At 55.5% G+C, this 24,725-nt stretch overlaps 2 protein-coding genes across 4 annotated transcripts in view; one reads left to right on the forward strand and one right to left on the reverse strand.

The window, feature by feature from the left end:
- The first annotated feature begins 1,098 nt into the window (after nucleotides 1–1,098).
- On the forward strand, nucleotides 1,099–10,623 carry IL15RA (interleukin 15 receptor subunit alpha). 3 transcript variants are annotated; one of them, XR_011338172.1, is made up of 8 exons: nucleotides 1,099–1,224; nucleotides 7,926–8,120; nucleotides 8,242–8,319; nucleotides 8,559–8,765; nucleotides 9,387–9,416; nucleotides 9,699–9,756; nucleotides 9,850–10,164; nucleotides 10,546–10,623. XR_011338172.1 is itself a non-coding variant. In XM_069865556.1 (7 exons), the coding sequence occupies exons 1-7, from the start codon at nucleotides 1,152–1,154 to the stop codon at nucleotides 9,947–9,949; spliced, it is 741 nt and encodes a 246-aa protein (XP_069721657.1). In that variant the 5' UTR covers nucleotides 1,099–1,151; the 3' UTR covers nucleotides 9,950–10,219. The 3 variants fall into 3 exon arrangements, 1 of the variants encoding a protein (XP_069721657.1); XR_011338178.1 differs by having other exon boundaries at nucleotides 8,562–8,765; XM_069865556.1 differs by lacking the exon at nucleotides 10,546–10,623 and having other exon boundaries at nucleotides 9,850–10,219.
- A 771-nt stretch (nucleotides 10,624–11,394) lies between these two features.
- Nucleotides 11,395–24,725, reverse strand: part of FBH1 (F-box DNA helicase 1) — a 35,021-nt gene continuing 21,690 nt past the window's right edge. The window contains exons 15-21 of the mRNA XM_069860944.1: nucleotides 24,603–24,724; nucleotides 22,371–22,446; nucleotides 19,344–19,541; nucleotides 17,642–17,764; nucleotides 16,357–16,463; nucleotides 14,539–14,667; nucleotides 11,395–12,203 (exon numbers count right to left, since the gene is read on the reverse strand). Coding sequence (XP_069717045.1) covers nucleotides 12,105–12,203; nucleotides 14,539–14,667; nucleotides 16,357–16,463; nucleotides 17,642–17,764; nucleotides 19,344–19,541; nucleotides 22,371–22,446; nucleotides 24,603–24,724 — 854 coding nt within the window. The 3' untranslated portion in view covers nucleotides 11,395–12,104. The remainder of the gene's footprint in view (nucleotides 12,204–14,538; nucleotides 14,668–16,356; nucleotides 16,464–17,641; nucleotides 17,765–19,343; nucleotides 19,542–22,370; nucleotides 22,447–24,602; nucleotide 24,725) is intronic.

The raw sequence follows: 24,725 nt of genomic DNA on the forward strand, positions 1-24,725 counted from the left end.
ACCAAATCCCTCCAGGTTACGCATCCCTCCCTGAGTACCACATCTCTCCCTGGGTACCGAATCTCCCTGGGTACCGCATCCCCCTTCGGGTACCACATCCCTCCCCGGGTACCAAATCCCTCCAGGTATCAAACCCCTCTGGGTGCCACATCCCTCCCTTGGTACCAAATCCCTCTGGATACCGTATCCCTCTCCGGGTACCGAATCCCGCCAGGTACCGCATCTCTCCAGGTACTGCATCTCTCCCTGGGTACCGAATCTCCCTGGGTACCGCATCTCCCTGGGTACTGCATCCCTCCCCGGGTACCGCATCCCTCCCTTGGTACCAAATCCCTCTGGGTACCGCATCCCTCCCTTGGTACCAAATCCCTCTGGATACCGTATCCCTCTCCAGGTACCAAATCCCTCCAGGTACCGCATCTCTCCAGGTACCGCATCCTTCCCTGGGTACCGCATCCCTCCTCGGGTACCGCATCTCTCCCTGGGTACCGCATCCCTCCCTGGGTACTGAATCCCTCTGGGTACCGCATCCCTCCAGGTACCACATCCCTCCAGGTACCGCATCCCCCTCCGGGTACCGCATCCCTCCAGATATCGCATCCCTCTGGGTATCGCATCTCTCCGGGTACCAAATCCCTCCAGGTACCGCATCCCTCTGGGTACCAAATCCCTCCGGCTATCGCATCCCTCTGGGTACCGCATCCCTCCGGGTACCAAATCCCTCCAGGTACCGCATCCCTCTGGGTACCGCATCCCTCTGGGTACCGCATCCCTCCGGGTACCAAATCCCTCCAGGTACCGCATCCCTCCGGGTACCGCATCCCTCTGGGTACCGCATCCCTCCAGGTGCCAAATCCCTCTGGGTACCAAATCCCTCCAGGTACCGCATCCCTCCAGGTACTGCATCCCTCCAGATACATCATCCCTCCAGGTATCGCATCCCTCCGGGTACCGCATCCCTCCGGGTACCGCATCCCTCCCCCGTTACCGAATCCCTGGAGCCGCATCCCGTCCCTCCCGGTGTCCCCATCCCCGCGGGGCGCCACCTCCCTCCCTGCCCCTCGGCTCGCGGATCGAAAGCGAAAGCGAAACGGGAAAAGCGGCTCTGGCCACGCCGGGAATGTCCGTGACAGCGCGGAGCCCCCGGCCCCATGGAGCGGCCGCCGCTGCCGCTGCTCTGCGCTGCCCTCGCCCTCCTGCTGCCCGGGGCCAACGCCGACACCGGTAAGCGGGTCCCCCACGGGCTGCCCGGAGAGCCCACGCCTTCCCCGGGGCGCCCGAGGGCTTCTCAGGGGGTGCGCTTCGTCCCTGGGGCGCTCGCTCAGCTTCCCGGGGTGCCCACGCTGCTATACAGGGCGCTCACGCCACTCCCTGCGTGCCCACCCCTCTCTCTAGGTGCCCCGTGCACCCCATCAAGGTGGCCACTCTGCACCCTGGGGTGGCCACAGCACTCCCTGTGTGCCCAACCCCTCTTATAGGTGCCCCGTGCACCCCACTGAGGTGGCCACTCTGCACCCTGAGGTGGCCACACCACTCCCTGCATGCCCACCCCTCTCTCTAGGTGCCCCATGCGCCCCAACAAGGTGGCCACAGTGCACCCTGGGGTGGCCACACTACCCCCTGTGTGCCCACCCCTCTCTCTAGGTGCCCCGTGCACCCCTCGAGGTGCCCATGCCTGTTCCTGGGGCACCCACAATGCTTCTCAGGGTGCCCACGACATCCCTGGGGTGCTCCCTCAGCTTCCTGGGGTGCCCACGCTCCTCCCTGTGTGCCCACCCCTCTTACAGGTGCCCCGTGCACCCCACTGAGGTGGCCACACTGCATGCTGGGGTGGCCACACCACTCCCTGCATGCCCACCCCTCTTACAGGTGCCCCATGCGCCCCACTGAGGTGGCCACACTGCACCCTGAGGTGGCCACAGCACTCCCTGCATGCCCACCCCTCTTATAGGTGCCCCATGCACCCCACTAAGGTGGCCACACTGCACGCTGGGGTGGCCACACCGCTCCCTGTGTTCCCACCCCTCTCTCTCGGTGCCCTATGCACCCGATCGAGGTGGCCACACTGCACCCTGAGGTGGCCACAGCACTCCCTGCATGCCCACCCGTCTCTCGAGGTGCCCCATGCACCCCTCGAGGTGCCCATGCCTGTTCCTGGGGCACCCACAATGCTTCTCAGGGTGCCCACGACATCCCTGGGGTGCTCCCTCAGCTTCCTGGGGTGCCCACGCTCCTCCCTGTGTGCCCACCCCTCTTATAGGTGCCCTGTGCACCCCACTGAGGTGGCCACTCTGCACCCTGAGGTGGCCACACCACTCCCTGCATGCCCACCCCTCTCTCTAGGTGCCCCATGCGCCCTAACAAGGTGGCCACACTGCACCCTGGGGTGGCCACACTACCCCCTGTGTGCCCACCCCTCTCTCTAGGTGCCCCGTGCACCCCACTGGGGTGGCCACACAGCACCCTGGGGTGGCCACACCTCTCCCTGTGTTCCCACCCCTCTCACTAGGTGCCCCGTGCACCCCTCGAGGTGCCCATGCCTGTTCCTGGGGCACCCACAATGCTTCTCAGGGTGCCCACGACATCCCTGGGGTGCTCCCTCAGCTTCCTGGGGTGCCCACGCTCCTCCCTGTGTGCCCACCCCTCTCTCTAGGTGCCCCGTGCACCCCACTGAGGTGGCCACACTGCATGCTGGGGTGGCCACACCACTCCCTGCATGCCCACCCCTCTCTCTAGGTGCCCCGTGCACCCTATCGAGGTAGCCACAGTGCACCCTGAGGTGGCCACACCACTCCCTGCATGCCCACCCCTCTCTCTAGGTGCCCCGTGCACCCTATCGAGGTGGCCACACTGCACCCTGAGGTGGCCACACCACTCCCTGCATGCCCACCCCTCTTATAGGTGCCCCATGCACCCCTCGAGGTGCCCACCCTGCACCCTGAGGTGGCCACACCACTCCCTGTGTTCCCACCCCTCTCTGTAGGTGCCCCATGCACCCCACTGAGGTGGCCACACTGCACGCTGGGGTAGCCACACCTCTCCCTCTGTTCCCATCCATCTCTCTAGGTGCCCCGTGCACCCATCGAGGTGCCCAACCCTCTCCCGAGGTGCCCACTCTCCTCTCCAAGGTGTCCAGGCTGCACCCAGGGGTGCCCAGGCCTCTCCCTGCATGCCCACCCTCCTCTAGGTGTCCCATGCACCCCCTTGGGGCACCCACACTGCGCCCTGGGGTGCCCCGGCTGCACCCCTTGCCCCTCCTGGGTGGCCAGGGGCTACAAGAAAGCTGGAGAGGGACTTCTTACAAGGGTCTGGAGCGATCCAAGGCCAGGTTGGATGGGGCTTGGAGCAGCCTGATCTAGTGGGAGGTGTGGAATTGGATGGTCTTTGAGGTCCCTCCCAACCCAAAGCACCTTAAGCGCTGGTGCAGTTTTGAGCACCGCAGCTTAAAAAGGTTCTAAAGCTGCTGGAGAGGGGCCAGAGGAGGCCACGAAGTTGGCAAAGGGTTTAGACACGTGAGAAGCAGCTGAAGTAACTTGATAGGTTGCACGTCACCTCATTACAATTTACACCTTCCTTACAAGGGAAAGAGGAGGCTGGACATTAGGGAAAGGTTCTTCACCCAGAGCGTGGTGGAGCACTGGAAAGGACCCACTGGATCATCGAGTCCAACCATTCCTATCAGTCACTAAACCACGTCCTTCAGCACCTCAGCCATTAAAGGTGGAAATAAAGCAGCCAGAAGTATTTTTCCAAGGCTGGTACCTGGTACCATGGTTTGTTTCGGAGATCGGCTAACGATGTGATGAGTCTTTGAGCCCTTGGGTTGACACATCAATGGGAATTGATGTGGGCCCCTCACCACAAGAAGGATGTTGAGGCTCTGGAGCGAGTGCAGAGAAGAGCAACGAAGCTGGGGAAGGGGCTGGAGAAGAAGCCTGAGGGCCCTGGGGGTGTTTAGCCTGGAGAAGAGGAGGCTGAGGGGAGACCTCACTGCTCTCTCCAACTCCCTGAGAGGAGGTTGTGGAGAGGAGGGAGCTGGGCTCTTCTCCCAAGGGACAGAATCACAGAATCACAGAATAACCAGGTTGGAAGAGACCCACCGGATCATCGAGTCCAACCGTTCCCATCAAACACTAAACCATATCCCTCAGCACCTCATCCACCCGTGCCTTAAACACCTCCAGGGAAGGTGACTCAACCACCTCCCTGGGCAGCCTCTGCCAGTGCCCAATGACCCTTTCTGTAAAGAATTTTTTCCTAACATCCAGCCTAAACCTCCCCTGGTGGAGCTTGAGGCCGTTCCCTCTCGTCCTGTCCCCTGTCCCTTGGGAGAAGAGCCCAGCTCCCTCCTCTCCACAACCTCCTCTCAGGGAGTTGGAGAGAGCAATGAGGTCTCCCCTCAGCCTCCTCTTCTCCAGCCTAAACACCCCCAGGGCCCTCAGGCTTCTTCTCCAGCCCCTTCCCCAGCTTCGTTGCTCTTCTCTGCACTCGCTCCAGAGCCTCAACATCCTTCTGGTGGGGAGGGGCCCAGAACTGACCCCAGGATTCGAGGAGCGGTCTCCCCAGGGCCGAGGCCAGAGGGAGAAGAACCTCACTGGACCTGCTGGTCACACCATTTCTGATACAAGCCAAGATGCCATTGGCCTTCTTGGCCACCTGGGCCACTGCTGCCTCATGTTCAGTTGCTGTCAACCAACACCCCCAGGTCCCTCTCCTCCAGGCAGCTTTCTAGACAGACTTCTCCCAGTCTGTAGCTGCCCAGGGTTGTTGTGCCCCAAGGGCAGGACCCGCCATTTGGCCTCGTTAACCCTCATCCCGTTGGTCTCAGCCCATGGATCCAGCCTGTTCAGATCCCTTTGGAGCCTCCCGACCCTCCAGGAGATCCACACTTCCACCCAGCTTAGTGTCATCTCCAAACTTGCTCAGGGTGCGCTCGATGCCTTCATCCAGATCATTGATGAAGACATTGAACAGGGCTGGACCCAGCACTGAGCCCTGGGGACACCACTTGTCACTGGCCTCCAGCTGGAGTTAACTCCATTTCCCACCACTCTCTGGGCCCGGCCAGCCAACCAGTTTTCCACCCAGGAGAGTGTGCGCCTGTCCAGGCCAGAGGCTGACAGTTTCTCAAGCAGAACGCTGTGAGAAACTGTGTCCAAGGCTTTGCTGAAGTCCAGGAAGATCCATCCACAGCCTTTCCCTCATCCAGCAGCTGAGTCACTTTGTCATAGAAGGCGATCAGGTTACAGGCGACAGGGGACAGGACGAGAGGGAATGGCCTCAAGCTCCACCAGGGGAGGGTCAGGCTGGACATCAGGAAAAAATATTTCATGAAAAGGGCCACTGAACACTGGAAGAGACTGTCCAGGGAGGGGGTTGAGTCCCCTTCCCTGGAGGGGTTTAAGAGATGGGTGGACAAGGTGCTGAGGGACATGGGTTAGTGATTGATGGGGCTGGTTGGACTCTATGATCTCAGAGGTCTTTTCCAACTTGATGACTCCATTATTCTATGAAAACTCAACCAGCAAAGCAAAAAGGGAACAGAGTCAAGATGCTTTTGGCAGTTAGAGAGTACTGCGAGCTTTTCCCAGAATTGAACACGAAAATGCAAGGCAGATGTTCTTTTGTTCAGTGTAAAGTCCCTGGTGGTGCTCAGACCCAAAGAATTTTGTCATTCTGCTTCAAGAAAACAATAGATAATCATAGAATAGTTAAGAATTGGAAGGGACCTTAAAGATCATCCAGTTCCAACCCCCTGCCAAGTGAAGGGACATCCCACTAGATCAAATTACCCAAAGCCCCATCCAGTCTGACCTTGAAATAAGAGAGGGAGAGGCTTGTAGTTCCTGTAGATCTCTTTGCTTGGAAGCAAGGGCTTTATCACAGTCCCATCCATCCATCCATCCATCCATCCACATTTTACATGATTTCCACTTCTCTACCAAGGTATAGAAGAAACCCTAAATCCTGGCCATGCATCTCCAGGGCTGTAGCAGCGCTAGAAACCTGAATCCTCCATCTCTGGAGATGTTTAAGACCGGGTTGGATGAGGCTTTGAGCAACTTGATCCAGTGGGAGGTGTCCCTGCCTGTGGCAGCGGGGTTGGAACTGGATGAGCTTTGAGTTCCCTTCCAACCCAAACAATTCCATGATTCTGTTATTTCCTCTCCGTTCTCCCCTTGGGAAATGAACTGGAATGTGTGCAGCAATAGTGCAAGATACCAAGATTGTGATCCTGGGGAGTGGAGACTGGGGGATCTTCCCATTGAAGGACTTCAACATTTCTTGGAAGAAGAGTTAATTTTATGGTCAAATTCACTGGGATAAAATTGCTTTGGTGGGATTCGGATGAGGAATCGTAGAATCATAGAATAGTTTGGGTTGGAAAGGACCTTATAGATCATCCAGTTCCAACCCCCCCACCACGGGCAGGGACACCTCCCACTGGGTCAGGGTGATCAAAGCCCCATCCAACCTGGCCTTGAACACCTCCAGGGATGGAGCAGCCACAACTTCCCTGGACAACCTCTTCCAGGGTCTCACCACCCTCATAGTGAAGAAATTCCTCCTTATGTCGAGTTTAAATCTGCCCCTCTCCAGCTTATCCCCGTTCCCTCTCGTCCTATCGCTCCAAACCTTTGTGAACAGTCCCTCCCCAGCTTTCCTGGAGCCCCTTCGGGTACTGGAAGGTCACTTTGAGGTCTCCTCGGAGCCTTCTCTTCTCCAGGCTGAACAACCCCAACTCTCTCAGCCTCTCCTCGTACAGGCGGTTCTCCAGCCCTCACATCATCCTTGTAGCCTCCTCGGGCCCCGTTCCAACAGCTCCATCTCCTTCTTGTGTTTGGGATTCCAGAACTGGACACAGGACTCCAAATGAGGAGATTAGTTTTAAATCTGAACGGCATAAACAGGACTCACTGTTCCCTGTTTTCCCTGGATAATTTTGTTGCTGGCAGCTGGATGTTCTGCTGTGCTACCTTTGCAGACATGGCTGGGGTTTGGTTTGGCACTGGAAGAGCTTTTTATTCATTTGTTTTATGGGGACACTTCAGACAATACGTTGCAAAATGGCATTTCCTCAAAACACTCCCTAAAGTTTCCCCAGCAGGGGCTGAGAACACGTGCGTTGGGCGCATGGCCCTTCACTCAGCTCTCCAGGCACAGCAGCTGCTGCTCTTTGGGGTGGCCCAGCCAGAGGACACAGCTCAGCCCCATCCAAGCATGGAAAAAAGGAACAGAACCCCTTAGGATGTTCTGGGGATGGATAACAAATTGGGGCAGGAGACTTTTACGATTAAGGAGGCTTTAGCTGTGGGTGTTTTGGATGCCTGGAGGAACATATTGTGCTCCTGTTCCCATTGTGCTCCCATCTCCATCATGGTCCCCACTGCCATCACACTCCTGTCGCTGGTGGGCTCTTGTCCCCATCACCAGCATGTTCCCATCCCTCTTGTGCTCCCGTCCCCATCACCAGCATGTTCCCATCCCTCTTGTGCCCCTGTCCCCATCACCAGCACGTTCCCATCCCTCTTGTGCCCCTGTCCCCATCACCAGCACGTTCCCATCCCTCTTGTGCTCCTGTCCCCATCACCAGCACGTTCCCATCCCTCTTGTGCCCCTGTCCCCATCACCAGCACGTTCCCATCCCTCCTGTGCATCGTTCCATCCTTCTCCCAAATCCTTCTCCTCAGGGCTGCTCCCATCACATCATCCCCCAGCTTGTACTCAAACCATGGATCGCCCCGACCCAGGTGCAGGACGTTGCCTTTGGCCTTGTTGAACCTCATGAGGTTCTCACAGCCCCACTTCTCCAGGCTTTGACCCCCCTGGATGCCGCTCAGCACAATGAGCTGGGGTCAGAAGGTGCCCAATCTCCCCGTTGGGATCTCCATCTCTTTTTTTTTTTTTCATTTTAACCCCCCTAGCGCGATGCAGCCACCCCAAGGCCGTGCCCAACGCTCACATCGATGTGGGCAACAACACGCTGCTCAACACCAGCCTGCGTTACGCCTGCAACCCGGGCTTCAAACGCAAAGCCGGGACCTCCAGCCTCATCCAGTGCATCGTCTACCCCGGCTCCACCAAGCCCCAGTGGACCGACACCACGCTCCAATGCATCCGTAAGCCCTCGCTCAACATCTGGGATGAGGGAGGGACGTCTCCATCGCTGACACGGTGGAGGAGAAGGTGGGGAGGCATGGGCTCTACGGTTGATGTTGTTTCTCTTGTGTCTTCCTGAAGGAGATCCAGCTCTACCTCCAGTGACGCCCAGCCCTGAGCTCCCGAAGGCACCGCACACCACCAGGACAACGCAAAGAGGTGAGGAATCGTAGAATCATCAGGTTGGAAGAGACCCACGGGATCATCGAGTCCAACCATCCCCATCAATCACTAACCCATGTCCCTCAGCACCTCGTCCACCCGGCCCTTAAACCCCTCCAGGGAAGGGGACTCAGCCCCCTCCCTGGGCAGCCTCGGACAGGGACCGATCACCCTTTCCATTAATTTTTTTTCTTTTTTTAATTCTAAATTAAAAAGTTTTACACTATTTTCCCCAGCAGGAACCGCCGATGGCAGCCCGAGCTCCATCCCTTCTCCAGCACCAATGCCCAAGGTGCCAGAAACCGCCAGCAGGTCCCTCCTGCCACCTGTCTCATCACCTGAGACAACGTCTACGCTGTTGGAGATGACCCCACCACTGGAGACATCCACACTGGGAGAGGGGACAACCCCCTTGCCCCCTGACCCCATCGACCACGCTGCAGGTCAGGTTGAGAGAACCCACCACTGGGGTTGGTTTCAACCAACAAAGCCCAGGAAGGACATGGATTTGCTCCAGCGAGTGCAGAGGAGGCTACAAAGATGATCTGAGGGCTGGAGAACCTCCCGTAGGAGGGCAGGCTGAGAGAGTTGGGGTTGTTCAGCTTGGAGAAGGCTCTGAGGAGACCTTAGAGCAGCTTCCAGTACTCAAAGGGGCTCCAGGAAAGCTGAGGAGGAGCTCTCGATCAGGGAGAGGATGAGGGGGGATGGTTTTAAGCTGGAGGAGAGGAAAACAAGATGAGATCTTAAGAATAAAAGCTTTCCTGTGGGGGTGGGGAGGCTCTGGAACAGGTTGTCCAGGGAAGTGGTGGCTGCCCCATCCCTGGAGGTGTTCAAGGCCAGGTTGGATGGGGCTTGGAGCCCCTGATCCAGTGGGAGGTGTCCCTGCCTCTGACTGGGTATTAGAACAGGATGAGCTTTGAATTCTCTTCCAGCTCAAACTATTCCACGATTTACTTTTCCAATACATTTTCCCCTTCTTTTCAACCCCCTTTTAATGAGGTCACCCCCAGGATCCCCCCCCTTTCCTGGCTTGGCAGCTCAAAATCTCCATTTCTCTTTTCCAGTTTCCATCCAGACCGTGGCCTCTTCCCTTGGTAAGCTGAGAAAAAAAAAAACACCAAACACCCCTTATTTTGGCAAGCAGGGGCTTATTTTCTTTAATTTTTTAACTTAAAAGCCCTCCTGGGGGCTGTGGGAGGTTTTTTGGTGCAGTTGAGGTGCTGCATCCTTCCTTCCTTGGAGGAGAAGGTGCTGCATCTTTCCAAGGGAGGAAGGATGCAGGACTCACCTTTCTTCTTGAGGTGAGGAGGGCGCCTTGCAAACGTGCACGAAGCGTTTTTAGCTCCTTGTGGAGCTCATCGTCGTCTCTCCTGCAGGGCTGCTGCTGGTGGTGGTCGCCGGCGTCGTGGCCTGCTGCTGCTGGAGGATGAAAATGTAAGTGTGTTGATCTTTCCACCTTGGGGATGAGTTCTCCTCGCTCTCTCAAAGCCGAGGAAAGCTCTTTGGATGCTCCTCTCCCTTCCGCAGGCACGCGAGGCAGGACTCTGCGGTGACAACCATCCCCATGGTGGCTTCTGCCACCGAAAACGAGGAGATGTTGCCACCCAACGACTCCCCCACGGGCTGAACATCCCACCACCGGGCAACTCGGTGCAGCTGCCAGCCCGGAGGATGTTCAGGGCTTGGATGGGAAGCTGGATGCTTCCCTGAGCGGCAGCAGCAGCGTGTAGAACACGTCGTGGTCCTCAGCTTGTGGAGAACGTTCATCCCAGGGACACGTGGTTGCTCTTCCCAGCCTGAACGAAGCGACTCCCATGGATGAAACTACTCCAGCACCCAAAGGTGGGCAGATATCTCATTGTGGGGCTCAACAGGAGGCGGGTGAGCCCTGCGAGCACCTCAAGGGGGCCTGGAGGCAGTGGGTGTCCTATCAGGAGTCCAGAGATCAGAGGACGTGGTTCTGTGGGTGCTGGTGGTCGACGGGGAGCGGGCTGGGGGCTGCGTCCCACGCTGTTTGGGGGTGAAGCTGCAAGAAACACCCGTTCCCTGGTTGGAAGCAAGACCAGAGGTGGCTCAGCCGGACACCAGCCCCTTCCCTAGAGCTTTTTCGCTCTAAAATTGCCCCCAAACCCCAGAAGGCAACGCTGCTCACGGCAAACAGAGAGAGAAACCTGGCTGAGCATCTCTCCACCACGTCCTCATCCCCTTCCTGCTCTCTTTCAGCTGGTGAACTCGGAACGACAGGGAACGGTGCCGGCGCTGTTCTGCTGTGGTTGCAGGATCTGGTCTTCTGCGGCTCAGGGATCCTTCAGAAGGACTTTTCAGCACCGACCCCAGGTGCCCACCAGCACCAGGGAGCAGAAATGACTTCACTACCAAGGACTGAAGGCAGGACCAGCCTAGGAAATGCTTCCCTTTGCGTGTTTTCCCTTTTTTATCCTGTCGTTTCGTGCTACAGAACCAACGCCGTTTTATGCATGAACACGTCGATATTACATCTAAAATAACCCACGTGCGATGGTGAGGAGGACACCGTCCTCTCCTCGCTGCTCTTCTGTTTGTGCCACTGATCTGGACCATCAAGAGCTGGAGGAAGCTGCGCTTCGGATGGGTGATGGACCGAACCCTCCGGTGATGGCACCGAGTCTCCTCAACGCACCACGAGACAGGTGGAAAACACGTGAGGCTGGGTGGGAATCGCTGGAGGTGCCGGGTCCAACATCTACTCGGAGCTTTGTGGTTACACCCGACATCCAGGACGTGGGGGGAACTTAGGTGAGCAGAACAGGGAAAGTCCTTCTGGACTTGGTGCTTTGAAAGCGAAAGGAGCCACCTTTCAATAAATCAGGACGTACGAGCTTCCTCCAGTAGGAATGGCCCACGGCTCCAGGCTCGTGTCCAAGAGCTCTTCCAAAATCCCTTTCACTTTTGGTCTCTGCATGACCCGGGCTCTGGCACGACGAGCTGCGGCGCCTTCAAACGAAGAGCGTGAGCCACCATCTCATTTTCAAGACCCACCACGCCGCGTGGACCATTGCTACTGAGATGGTTGGTCAACAAGTGCAAGCCGGGATGACGTCTTAACAGAAGGGAAGGAGAAAAAAGGAAGCATTAATGCTTTTTCTGTGTTAAAAATGCTCTCCAGGTTGGCTCTGAGTGACTGAAACCAAACCAAAGCGGCTCTTCAGGGGCTGCATCTTCTTCACTTGTGGTTTCCTGCAGGGAGAAGGGAATCAAGAGTCTGGGAAAACCCCTTGGCTGCAAGTATGGAAAATTAATTCGGCTGGGAGAGATGAAGGACTTCTTCCCACAGTTGACAGTGAAATGCTCCCCATTGAAAGATTCCAGGAAAAAGTCCATTTTCCAGGAATAAAGTGTTTCTTTGGGTACTTTCCGTGGTGCATTTCCTCTTCTTCTCATGGATCACAGGGATTTCACCGAGGTGGGACGTGATGCAACAGGCAGTGATGTCCCAGCAGTTTGGTCAGGCTCAAAAAAAGCCGTCGTGGCCAATACAGTTTATGTAGCACCTCTTCTTCCACGCAGCGATGAAGACCGTGCTGAGCAGCTCCTGGAGGGCAAGGCAGGGCTGGAGAAAAGGTCTCACACCTCCTTGCAGAAAGCCTGGAAGGTTCCTCTTGGAGCTGGTTTGAAATTCTGCTCCAATACGCACATAATTATGGGGCTGGGAGGTGACAACGGGCCTTGTCACCAACCCACGATGACTCCAGGACACAAGAGAAGGGACCTAGAGGGCTTCAGTAGAGGTGGATGGGTTGTTCCTAGAGTGCTGGGATAAAGGTGAGTGGTGTCAAGGAGCCAAAGTGCTTCTGCGTGCAAGTGTGGCAAAGGTAGCCACCCCCATCCTGCCTGCCGTCGCTCTGTGGGGGAAAAGAGGAGATCTGAGAGGAGAAGAAGGCTGAAGGAAGGCTTCAAACCTCAGACACAACCCCTTTCCCTCAAGGGAAAGGAGCGATGATGTGCCCAAAGCATCTCCTGCCACCTCCCTTGCAAGGAAAAAACCTTCTGGGACACCTGGTTCAACAGCTGCAACAACCAAAATCAGAGAATCATGGAATCATAGAATGGTTTGGGTTGGAAGGGAGTTGAAAGATCATCCAATTCCAGCCCCTCCCATGAGCTGGGACACCTCCCACTGGACCAGGCTGCTCAACACCTCATCCAGCCTGGCCTTGAGCACCTCAAGTCCCTGGGCAGGTCTTGATTGGTGAAGAATGATGCTTCACCCATCTCTGTGCTCACGTCCCCAGATGATGGCTCGGAGCCACCTCCCCTCTCATGTTGTGGACGTGGAGCTCCATCAGATTTACTGCACGCTCGTTTATTCCAAGTTGGCCTTTCACTGCACCTTCTGAGAAAGGATCGACCAGAAGATAGGACTGAAGCCAAAGCAGGTTGAAGAAGTCAGATTATCACTCCCAGCTGCCTGGCAGGGGCGAAGGGAGCTCTGCCAACCCCAGATGGATGTTTGGTGGCCTTAGGGGCTCAACAATGGGTCAGAAATGGGATCTGACACAACAAAACCCCAGAACTGTCCCCATCCGAGACCACAATCGCTCTCGGAAGAGGGATCAGAGCTTGAGTGGATCTGTGGTAACTGCACCACCACCCTGAATCACGTGGTTGGGAAACCACTCCCAGTTATGAGCTGGGGTTGTGGCAGAGGATGGTTGGACTCCATGACCTTAAAGGTCTTCTCCAACCTAAATGATTCCATGATTCTATGAAGCAAAAGGCTGAGGAGTTGTGGGCATGAGATCCAGGTTCCTTGCTTGCTCCCAGTGAAGCTTGGCCCTTGGACTGTCCCTGATGGGTCAGAAGAGTCACAGAGCAGAGCTGCCCTGCCAACAACCAGAACGGTTCATGAGTTGGGGTTGTTCAGCCTGGAGAAGAGAAGGCTCCGAGGAGACCTTAGAGAGACCTTCCAGTACCTGAAGGGGCTCCAGGAAAGCTGGGGAGGGACTGTTCCCAAAGGCTTGTGGTGACAGGACAAGGGGCAATGGGGATAAACTGGAGAGGGGCAGAGTTAGACTGGACATCAGGAGGAATTTCTTCACAATGAGGGTGGGGAGGCTCTGGAAGAGGTTGCCCAGGGAAGCTGTGGCTGCCCCATCCCTGGAGGTGTTCAGCGCCAGGTTGGACGGGGCTTAGGCAGCCACATCCAGTGGAAGGTGTCCCTGCCCGTGGCAGAGGTAGAACTGGATGATCTTTAAAGTCCTTTCCAACCCAAACTATTCTATGAAGGCTCTTGATTCATAAACATAGAATCATAGAATCACCAGGTTGGAAGAGACCCACCGGATCATCGAGTCCAACCATTCCCATCAATCACTAACCCATGTCCCTCAGCACCTCGGCCACCCGGCCCTTAAACCCCTCCAGGGAAGGGGACTCAACCCCCTCCCTGGGCAGCCTCTGCCACTGCCCAGTCACCCTTTCCGTGAAAATTTTTTCCTAATGTTCAGCCTGACCCTCCCCTGGCGGAGCTTGAGGCCATTCCCTCTCGTCCTGTCCCCTGTCCCTTGGGAGAAGAGCCCAGCTCCCTCCTCTCCACAACCTCCTCTGAGGGAGCTGGAGAGAGCAATGAGGTCTCCCCTCAGCCTCCTCTTCTCCAGGCTAAACACCCCCAGGGCCCTCAGGCTTCTTCTCCAGCCCCTTCCCCAGCTTCGTTGCTCTTCTCTGCACTCGTTCCAGAGCCTCAACATCCTTCTGGTGGGGAGGGGCCCAGAACTGACCCCAGGATTCGAGGAGCGGTCTCCCCAAGGCCGAGTCCAGAGGGAGAAGAACCTCCCTGGCCCTGCTGGCCACGCCGGGTCTGATCCAAGCCAAGATGCCCTTGGCCTTCTTGGCCACCTGGGCCCCTGCTGGCTCCTGGTCAACCAACCCCCCCAGGTCCTTCTCCTCCAGGCACTTTCCAGCCAGCCTTCTCCTAGGCTGGAGCTGCCCAGGGTTGTTGTGCCCCAAGGGCAGGACCCGCCATTTGGCCTCGTTAACCCTCATCCCGTTGGTCTCAGCCCATGGATCCAGCCTGTTCAGATCCCTTTGGAGCCTCCCGACCCTCCAGCAGATCCAGCTTCCACCCAGCTCAGTGTCATCCGCAAACTTGCTCAGGGTGCGCTCGATGCCTTCATCCAGGTCATTGATGAAGACATTGACCAGGGCACCACGATCCCAAAGCCCAGGGAAGGGACGTACGTGAGTCAACGGCAGCTTCTTCACAACCAGCTGGGACTGTGCTGTTCCCATACACTGCGGCACGGAACAAACAAGGGTGGCCCCATCCTTTGCAGCCTCGCTCATCAGCTCCACTCGAAGGAAACACTCCTAAGAAAGAAGAAAAAAGGGAACAACACGACTCAGAGGGGGCGGAGATGCCGGAATAGGTTGTTTCAGAGGTTTGTTTAACCGCCTGGGAAGTGATGAGCAACGTGGAAAAAAAAGCAAAACGAAGCGAATCCCAGAGTTCTGGTGAAAGCAGAAATAGAGCAGAAGGCAGCAGCTCATGAGCAAGGAATCATTGAATGGGTTGGGTTGGATGGACCTTAAAGCCCATCCAGTTCCAACCCCCCTGCCCTGTCCAGGGACACCTCCCACTGGATCAGGGTGGTGAAAGCCCCATCCAACTTGGCCTTGAACACCTCCAGGGACGGGGCAGCCACAGCTTCCCTGGGCAACCTGCTCCAGGGTCTCACCACCTTGATAGTGAAGAAATTCTTCCTTATGTCCAGTCTAACTCTGCCCCTCTCCAGTTTATCCCCATTGCCCCTCGTCCTATCACCACAAGCCTTTGGGAACAGTCCCTCTCCAGCTTTCCTGGAGCCCCTTCAGGTACTGGAAGGTCACTCTAAGATCTCCTTGCAGCCTTCTCTTCTCCAGGGTGAGAAGAACCCCAACTCTCTTAGCCTGTCCTCATAGTAGAGGTGCTCCAGCCCTCACATCATCTCCATAGCCTCCTCTTGACCCACTGCAACAGCTCCATCTCCTTCTTGCGGTTGGGATTCTAGAACTGGATCCAGGACTCCAGAGGGGTCTCATGAGGGCAGAGCAGAGGCAGAATCCCCTCCCTCACCCGGCTGGCCACGTTCTTTGGATCCAGCCCAGGACACGGTTGGTTTCTGGGCTGTTAGCACATACTGCTGGCTCATGTCAAGCTTCTCATCCAGCAGCACCTCCAAAGGAAGTGAAGTAAGAGCTGGAAACCACAGAGAAAAGGGAACCTGCATGTTTGCTTTGAGATAAGAAGTCAGGATCTGTGGTCGACAACACCCAAATGCAAGGACTGTGGAAAATAAATGCTGCAATCTTGTGTCTTGCTTCTAAAATCATGGTACAGAACAGCGTGAATTGAGGAAAAAATGTGACCTCGGCTATTCCAGAGCTCAGCCCATGCTCAGCAGGAATTCTAGGATCTTGATGAACCTTTGACAATCATTAAATTGCTTGGTTGGAAGAGACTTGAGATCATCAAGTCCAACTGTACCTGTCCACTACTAAACTAGATCCCTGAGCACCTCATCTCCCCATCTTTTAAACCTCTCCAGGGATGGGGACTCCACCACCTCCCTAGGCAGCCTCTGCCAGGGCCTGAGAACCCTTTTGGTGAAGAAATTTTTCCTGAGGTCCAGGAGAAAAGGCTGAAGGGAGACCTGAAAGGAGGTGGTAGTGAGGACTTGGGGACTTCTGCTCCCAAGTGGCAAGTGATTGGATGAGAAGAAATGACCTCAAGTCACACCAGGGCAGGTTCAGATTGGACATCAGGAAAAAAGTTCTTCACCGAAAGGGTTCTCAAGCCCTGGAACAGGCTGCCCGGGGAGGTGGTGGAGTCCCCATCCCTGGAGGGGTTTAAAAGATGCTCAGATGATGTGCTCAGGGATCTGGTTTAGTGGTGGACACGTACGGTTGGACTCAATGACCTCAAAGGTCTTTTCCAACCAAGCGACTCTAAGTGCAGCTCTCAGGGCCCTGAATTCTCCTGATTTGCTTACCTTGGAAAGACTTCACTTCTTCACTTACCCCAGCCAACGCTAGAAGGTTCTCCAGGGACTCGGACATCAGCAAATGCTTCTTTGCGCGCGTCACTGCAACGTAGAGCAGGTTCCATTCATCCTCGGGATACATTCCTAGGTCAGAGGAACAACCATCAATGGCTTTAGAAAACAAGAAAGAACAGCTCTGCTATTCTTCTGAGGCTTCTGGAAGGACACTCCGTGCTCCTCTGGGCGAGCAGGAACCTGCAGAGCTGCACTCTCTTCTGTTTGTCAATCACTTCTGAAACCACCGACTGCTCCTGCCTCATTCCACGTTCTCCCTTCCAGGCAAAGGCAGGACTCTACATGCCCGAAGGAGCTCGCTGCTACATGTTTTCCTACCTCCCAGGCACAAATTGGCACTGGAGGAGTTTCTCCATCGCTAGATTCACTCTGCAGGCTCCTCTCTGCTCACTGGGAAGAGACCAGCTCTAAGAGGAGACCTTATTATTGTCTACAACTCCCTGAAAGGAGGTTGTAGCGAGGTGGGTGTTGGTCTCTTCTCTCTAGTGACAGGAGATAATCCGAGAAGAAATGGCCTCAAGCTGTGTGAGGGGAGGTTCAGATTGGACATCAGGAAAAATCTCTTCACCGAAAGGGTTCTCCGGCACTGGCAGAGGCTGCCCAGGGAGGCGATGGAGTCCCCATCCCTAGAGGGGTTTAAAAATGGGTAGATAAGATGTTCAGAGATCTGGTTTAGAAGTGGAAAGGTACGGTTGGACTCAATGATCTCAAAGGTCTTTTCCAACCAAGCAATTCTATGATTCCAAAGCAAGAACTGTAGCATGGACTAAGCCAAACAGGGTCTTGCCTAATTGTGGAGTTGGGTTTTGTCGTGAGAAGGCTGCAGGCTTGACTGCAGGAATATACTCCCGCCCCCATCTCACCTGAGACCACAGAGAAGCCCAGGCTCAAAGGACAATTGTGTTCAGTTCTGGGCCCCTCCCCACAAGAAGGATGTTGAGGCTCTGGAGCGAGTGCAGAGAAGAGCAACGAAGCTGGGGAAGGGGCTGGAGAACAAGCCTGAGGGCCCTGTGGGTGTTTAGGCTGGAGAAGAGGAGGCTGAGGGGAGACCTCATTGCTCTCTCCAACTCCCTGAGAGGAGGTTGTGGAGAGGAGGGAGCTGGGCTCTTCTCCCAGGGGACAGGACTCAATGATCTGGTGGGTCTCTTCCAACCTGATGATTCTATGATTCTATGACAAGAGCTGGCAGCACATTTTGCTTTCCCAATTCCAGCTCCAGACGGTCTCAGACGCAGCCGTTCTCTTACCGACACTGAAGTTGATTCTTCTCTGATTGCCACCAAGACAAGGTACATTCGCAAAGTCGTCTGCAATCAGCACGGTGTCAAACTCCAGCCCTTTGGCTTGATGGACGGTCCCTACCAGGTAATCTGGAAGCAGAGCACATCGAGAACGAGAAGGAAAAGAGATCAGTCACATCAGCAACAAAGCTATTTTTAAGTTCACCAGGCGCAGAATCAAGAGAAACGATTTCCTTTTGCCTTCGTTTCACTTCTGCCCAAACACAAATCAGAAGCCAAGCGCCTCTGCCGAGAATCGAAACTGCTGAACACGACGTCCCTGCCAAGGAAAACGCTTGGTGGTCAGTGGCTTGAGCCCCAGCAGGAACCCTCATTATTTGGTGAAGTTTTGACTCGATTGCTTTGTCCCCTCTCCAAATTAGAGTCAACAAAGGGCAACTGGAATCCTGAAAAGCGGCGTAAAGGTGAGCTTGAAGCCCAGAAGGCCAACCGTGTCCTGGGCTGTATCAGAAGAAGCGTGGCCAGCAGGGCAAGGGAGGGGATTCTGCCCCTCTGTTCCTCTCCTCTGAGACCTCATCTAGAGTCCTGAGTCCAGTGCTGGAATCCTCAATGTAAGAAGGAGATGGAGCTGTTGGTTCAGGTCTAGAAGAGACCACGAAGATGATCCAAGGACTGGAGCATCTCTGCTACGAGGACAGACTGAGAGAGTTGAGGTTGTTCAGGCTGGGGAAGAGAAGGCTCTGAGGAGACCTTAAAGCAGCTTCTAGTACCTGGAGGGGCTACAGAAAAGCTGGGGAGGGACTTTTCCCAAGGGCCTGGAGTGATGGGATGAAGGAGAAATGGCTTTAGATTGGAAAGGGGAAGAATTACATTAGACATCAGGAAGAAATTCTTCATGATGAGGGTGGGGAGGCCCTGACCCAGGATGCCCAGAGGAGCTGGGGCTGTCCCATCCCTGGAGGTGTTCAAGGCCAGGTTGGATGGAACTTGAGCAGCCTGGTCCAGTGGGAGGTGTCCCTGCCCATCTCAGGGGTTGGAACTGGTTGGTCTTTAAGTTCCCTTCCAACCCAGACTATTCTATGATTCTAAGATTACGTCCTAGTTCTTTCCAGTGCAGAAAATGTTGCATCCAAAGGTTTATTTGCCTCTAGCTTTGCTCATTAAGAAAACCTTCGGTGGCAGATTCATCGCACTGAACCCCACCTGGAGGTCCAGACGTACCCCAAAAGCTGCTGTTCACCTTCCTTTCTCCCTAAAAGACCCACTTGATCTAAACTTAGCATTTTGTAGGACAAAGTGGGCCCCTCCTCACAAGAAGGATGTTGAGGCTCTGGAGCGAGTGCAGAGAAGAGCAACGAAGCTGGGGAAAGGGCTGGAGAAGAAGCCTGAGGGCCCTGGGGGTGTTTAGGCTGGAGAAGAGGAGGCTGAGGGGAGACCTCATTGCTCTCTCCAACTCCCTGAAAGGAGGTAGAACAGGCTGCCCAGGGAGGGGGTTGAGTCCCCTTCCCTGGAGGGGTTTAAGGGATGGGTGGACGAGGTGCTGAGGGACACGGTTTAGTGTTTGATAGGAATGGTTGGACTCAATGATCCGATGGATCTCTTCCAACCTGGTGACTCTATGATTCTATGAAAATGAATTTAGCGCTGAAGCTGGATGGAAAAGGAGACCCGAATTTGCTCCTCTACCAAAGAAGCAGCTCGGCCCTACCTGCCACAGCTTCCTGGGACACGTGGCTGCGCTCAATCCTCTGCACCAGCTCGGGGAGGCACTCATTGTATTTCTCCACTATCGCAATCTTCGTTTCGAGTTCTCTGTCATCGATGCGCTCGGCGTATTCCCTTAAACCGAGGTAGCCCTGAGTTTCTTCCCATTTTTTGATGAAGGAGTCGTTTATAACAAGGTTTGCTGAAAAGCAAGGAGCAGATGAGGTGAGTTGATTTGACAGATGTGTACAACAGGATTTTTTAGTTCTACTCAAATTTCAGAGCATGAAAAGGGGAAGAGGAGGGCAACGAAGCTGGTGAAGGGTCTGGAGAACCAGGCTTATGAGGAGCAACAGAGAAAACTGGGATTGTTTAGCCTGGAGAAGAGGAGGCTCAGGCGAGACCTCATCGCTCTACAACTACCCGAAAACAAGTTGTAGTGAGCTGGGTGTTGGTCTCTTCTCTCAAGTAAGAAGCGATAGGATGAAAGGAAACGACCTCAGGTTGCACCAGAGGAGATCTAGATTGGATATTAGAAAAAGATTTCTTTACTGAAAGAGCGTTGAAGCCCTGGAAGAGGCTGCCCAGGGAAGTGGTGGAGTCTCCATCCCTGGAGGGAGGAGGTTGTGGAGAGGAGGGAGCTGGGCTCTTCTCCTAAGGGACAGGACGAGAGGGAATGGCCTCAAGCTCCACCAGGGGAGGTTCAGGCTGGACATCAGGATGAAATTTTTCCCAGAAAGGGTGATTGGTCCCTGTCCGAGGCTGCCCAGGGAGGGGGTTGAGTCCCCTTCCCTGGAGGGGTTTAAGGGCTGGGTGGACGAGGTGCTGAGGGACATGGGTTAGTGATTGATGGGGATGGTTGGACTCTATGATCCGGTGGGTCTTTTCCAACCTGGTGATTCTATGATTTTTCCTACTATCCAATCTAACCCCACCCCGGCACAACCTGAGGTCATCTCCAGCAGCCTGTACAGGAACATGTCCAGGTAGGCTGGAATATCTCCAGAGAAGGAAACTCCACACCGTCCTTGGGCAGCTGGTTCCAGTGCTCCATCATCCTCATAGGTAAAAGGTTCATCACGTTGAGATGGAACTTCTTGTGTTCCAGTTCATGCCTGTTCCCTCCTGTCCTATCACTTGCTCCTTAGGAGCAGAGCCTGATCCCCACCTGGCTCCAACCACCTCTCCAGGAGCTGTGGAGAGTGATGAGGTCTCCTCTCAGCCTCCTCTTTTCCAGGGAAAACATCCCCAGCACCCTCAGCTGCTCCCAGAACCTCTGGGCTCCAGACCCTTCCCCAGACATGCTCCACTCCAGTCTTTCTTGGAGTGAGGGACCCAGAACTGAACCCAGGATTCGAGGTGTGGCCTCACCAGGGCCGAGCACAGGGGCACAATCCCTTCCCTTCCTGCTCTCCAACCCATGGATCCAGCCTGGCCAGATCCCCCTGCAGATCCTCCTGCCCTCCAGCCATGGATCCAGATCCCCCTGCAGATCCTCCTGCCCTCCAGCCATGGACCCAGATCCCCCTGCAGATCCTCCTGCCCTCCAGCCATGGATCCAGACCCCTCTGCAGATCCTCCTGCCCTCCAGCCATGGATCCAGACCCCTCTGCAGATCCTCCTGCCCTCCAGCCATGGATCCAGACCCCTCTGCAGATCCTCCTGCCCTCCAGCCATGGATCCAGATCCCCCTGCAGATCCTCCTGCCCTCCAGCCATGGACCCAGATCCCCCTGCAGATCCTCCTGTCCTCCAGCCATGGATCCAGATCCCCCTGCAGATCCTCCTGCCCTCCAGCCATGGACCCAGATCCCCCTGCAGATCCTCCTGCCCTCCAGCCATGGATCCAGGTCCCTCTGCAGATCCTCCTGCCCTCCAGCCATGGATCCAGGTCCCTCTGCAGATCCTGCTGCCCTCCAGCCATGGATCCAGATCCCTCTGCAGATCCTCCTGCCCTCCAGCCACGGATCCAGGTCCCTCTGCAGATCCTCCTGCCCTCCAGCCACGGATCCAGGTCCCTCTGCAGATCCTCCTGCACTCCAGCCATGGATCCAGATCCCTCTGCAGATCCTCCTGCACTCCAGCCATGGATCCAGATCCCTCTGCAGATCCTCCTGACCTCCAGCCATGGATCCAGATCCCTCTGCAGATCCTCCTGCCCTCCAGCCATGGATCCAGGTCCCTCTGCAGATCCTCCTGTCCTCCAGCCATGGATCCAGGTCCCTCTGCAGATCCTCCTGCCCTCCTCCCATGGATCCAGATCCCTCTGCAGATCCTCCTGCCCTCCAGCCATGGATCCAGATCCCTCTGCAGATCCTCCTGCCCTCCAGCCATGGATCCAGATCCCTCTGCAGATCCTCCTGCCCTCCAGCCATGGATCCAGACCCCTCTGCAGATCCTCCTGCCCTTCAGCCACGGATCCAGATCCCTCTGCAGATCCTCCTGCCCTCCAGCCATGGATCCAGACCCCTCTGCAGATCCTCCTGCCCTCCAGCCATGGATCCAGAGCCCTCTGCAGATCCTCCTGCCCTCCAGCCATGGATCCAGATCCCTCTGCAGATCCTCCTGCCCTCCAGCCATGGATCCAGATCCCTCTGCAGATCCTCCTGCCCTCCAGCCAGGGATCCAGACCCCTCTGCAGATCCTCCTGCCCTCCAGCCATGGATCCAGGTCCCTCTGCAGATCCTCCCGACCTCCAGCCATGGATCCAGATCCCTCTGCAGATCCTCCCGCCCTCCAGCCAAGGATCCAGATCCCTCTGCAGATCCTCCCGCCCTCCAGCCATGGATCCAGAGCCCTCTGCAGATCCTCCTGCCCTCCAGCCATAGATCCAACCTTGCCAGATCCTCCTGCCCTCCAGCCACGGATCCAGCCTGGCCAGATCCCTCTGCAGAGCCTCCTTGCCTTCCAGCAGATCAACACTCCCACCCAACTTGGTGTCACGTTGCTTTCCATGACCACAGCAAGAACTAAAGCATCTACCTCGCTGCAGGGAAGACGTCTCACAGAGAGGAGGCTGAGGACGGACTCACCTTTCTTCCGTTCATCCGCAGGTTGACTGAGTTTCCAAATATCATAAATTCTGCTCAGGCCAAAACGGGCAAGCCCCTAAAACAAACAATTTATCTTAATGTACAGGAGCGGAGGCGCCGTCTAGAGTTTCCAGATAAGGTAGGAAAACATGGATCTATTGGAGTGAGTCCAGAGGAGGCCATGAAGATGATGCAAGAGCTGGAGAACCTCCCGTCCGAGGACAGGCTGAGAGAGTTGGGGTTGCTCAGCCTGCAGAAGAGAAGGCTCCGAGGAGACCTTATAGTGACCTTCCAGTACTTGAAGGGGCTCCAGGGAAGCTGAGGAGGGACTTTTTATAAAGGCCTGGAGTGACAGAATGAGAGGGAACGGCTTTAAACTGGAGAGGGGCAAAGTTAGACTGGACATTAGGAGGAATTCCTTCACGCTGAGTGCTGTGAGGCCCTGGAACAGGTTGTCCAGGGAGGCTGTGGCTGCCCCATCCCTGGAGGTGTTCAAGGCCAGGTTGGATGGGGCTTGGAGCAACCTGATCTAGTGGGAGGTGTCCCTGCCCATGGCAGGGGGTTTGGAATTAGATGATCTTTGAGGTCCCTTCCAACTCAAACCATCCCATGATGCTCTGCAGAGCTGGTTTCCCAAAATCCTTGGAGCCACAACACAACCCAAGGCAGCTGAAAAGGCCCAGTTCAAACCCTCACTGCCTTGTAATATGCAGCTTTCTGGTAAAAAAGAGATTAGGAACTTAAAATCAGTCTAAAATTCAAAAGCCCAGGCTTGTCCTCAAACATAATCAGCACTAAGACAACTGTTCATTGCCTTTGGGATTCAGCTTTTCTGGGTTCAGAACAAGATCTCAAATTAAATCATTGGTATCAAGGATTCAGAGCTTGAAGACCAATGATTCCTCTGAGGCTTTTGTGATGTGGAGCTTCCTTAAAACCTTCCTGTGATTCAAGCATGTGAATTCATAGAATCATAGAATGGTTTGGGTTGGAAGGGACCTTAAAGACCGTCCAGTTCCAACCCCCCTGCAGGGACATCTCCCACTGGATTAGGTTGCTCCAAGCCCCATCCAACCTGCCCTTCAACACCTCCAGGATTGGAATGATGAGACCATCACAAGCCTGGAAATCAGGAACGAGCAGGGCACAGATCTCTGTGGCATCCAGAAGCCCGAAGGTCACCTTCAGCTTCAACCACTGTCTTCACCTCTGAAGAGAGCTTGATAAATATTTATTCCCTCAGGAGAAAAGGGACAGATGAGCCTAAAAAGGGAGGATCATAGGATCACTTGGTTGACCTTTGAGATCATGGAGTCCAATCATACCTGTCCACTACTAAACCAGATCACTGATCATCTCCCTGTCTTTTAAACACATCCAGGGATGGGGACACCACCACCTCCCTGGGCAGCCTCTGCCAGGGCCTGAGAACCCTTGCAGTGAAGAAGTTCCTCCTGATGTCCAGTCTGAACCTGCCCTGGTGCAACTTCAGGCCATTTCCTCTCATCCAATCACTTCTTTGGGAGAAGAGACCAACACCCACATAACTACAACCTCCTCTCAGGGAGTTGGAGAGAGCAATGAGGTCTCCCCTCAGCCTCCTCTTCTCCAGCCTAAACACCCCCAGGGCCCTCAGGCTTCTTCTCCAGCCCCTTCCCCAGCTTCGTTGCTCTTCTCTGCACTCGCTCCAGAGCCTCAACATCCTTCTTGTGGGGAGGGGCCCAGAAGTGACCCCAGGATTCGAGGAGCAGTCTCCCCAGGGCCGAGGCCAGAGGGAGAAGAACCTCCCTGGCCCTGCTGGCCACGCCGGCTCTGATCCAAGCCCAGATGCCCTTGGCCTTCTTGGCCCCCTGGGCCCCTGCTGGCTCCTGTTCAACCAACCCCCCCAGGTCCTTCTCCTCCAGGCACTTTCCAGCCAGCCTTCTCCTAGGCTGGAGCTGCCCAGGGTTGTTGTGCCCCAAGGGCAGGACCCGCCCTTTGGCCTCGTTAACCCTCATCCCGTTGGTCTCAGGCCAGGGGTCCAGTTTGAGGAGCATGTGCTCCAAATAACCTTTCCCCAACCACACCAGATCGCTGCTTTCTCCAGGACTATCAGTTTGAAGCTTGGGTGCCGCAGGTGATGGATCAGCCACTCCTATTTCAAGACACACAGAGGTGTCACCACGACAAGTGCCAACAGGTACGGGGACTTGACGTTGGGATGAGAAAAATGCGTTGGCGTTTTCTCCTTACCCCGATCACGTGTATTTTAATCGGTCTCTCCCTCTCAGTAAGCTTCACGGCATCCTCAAACACGTTAAAATTGCTTCGTGATAACAACGTTATCTTCCCTCCCGTGGTGCCTCTCACGTCACC

The sequence above is a fragment of the Phaenicophaeus curvirostris genome, chromosome 1 (genome assembly GCF_032191515.1).
Source record: "Phaenicophaeus curvirostris isolate KB17595 chromosome 1, BPBGC_Pcur_1.0, whole genome shotgun sequence".
In the NCBI taxonomy this organism is placed as follows: Eukaryota; Metazoa; Chordata; class Aves; order Cuculiformes; family Cuculidae; genus Phaenicophaeus; species Phaenicophaeus curvirostris.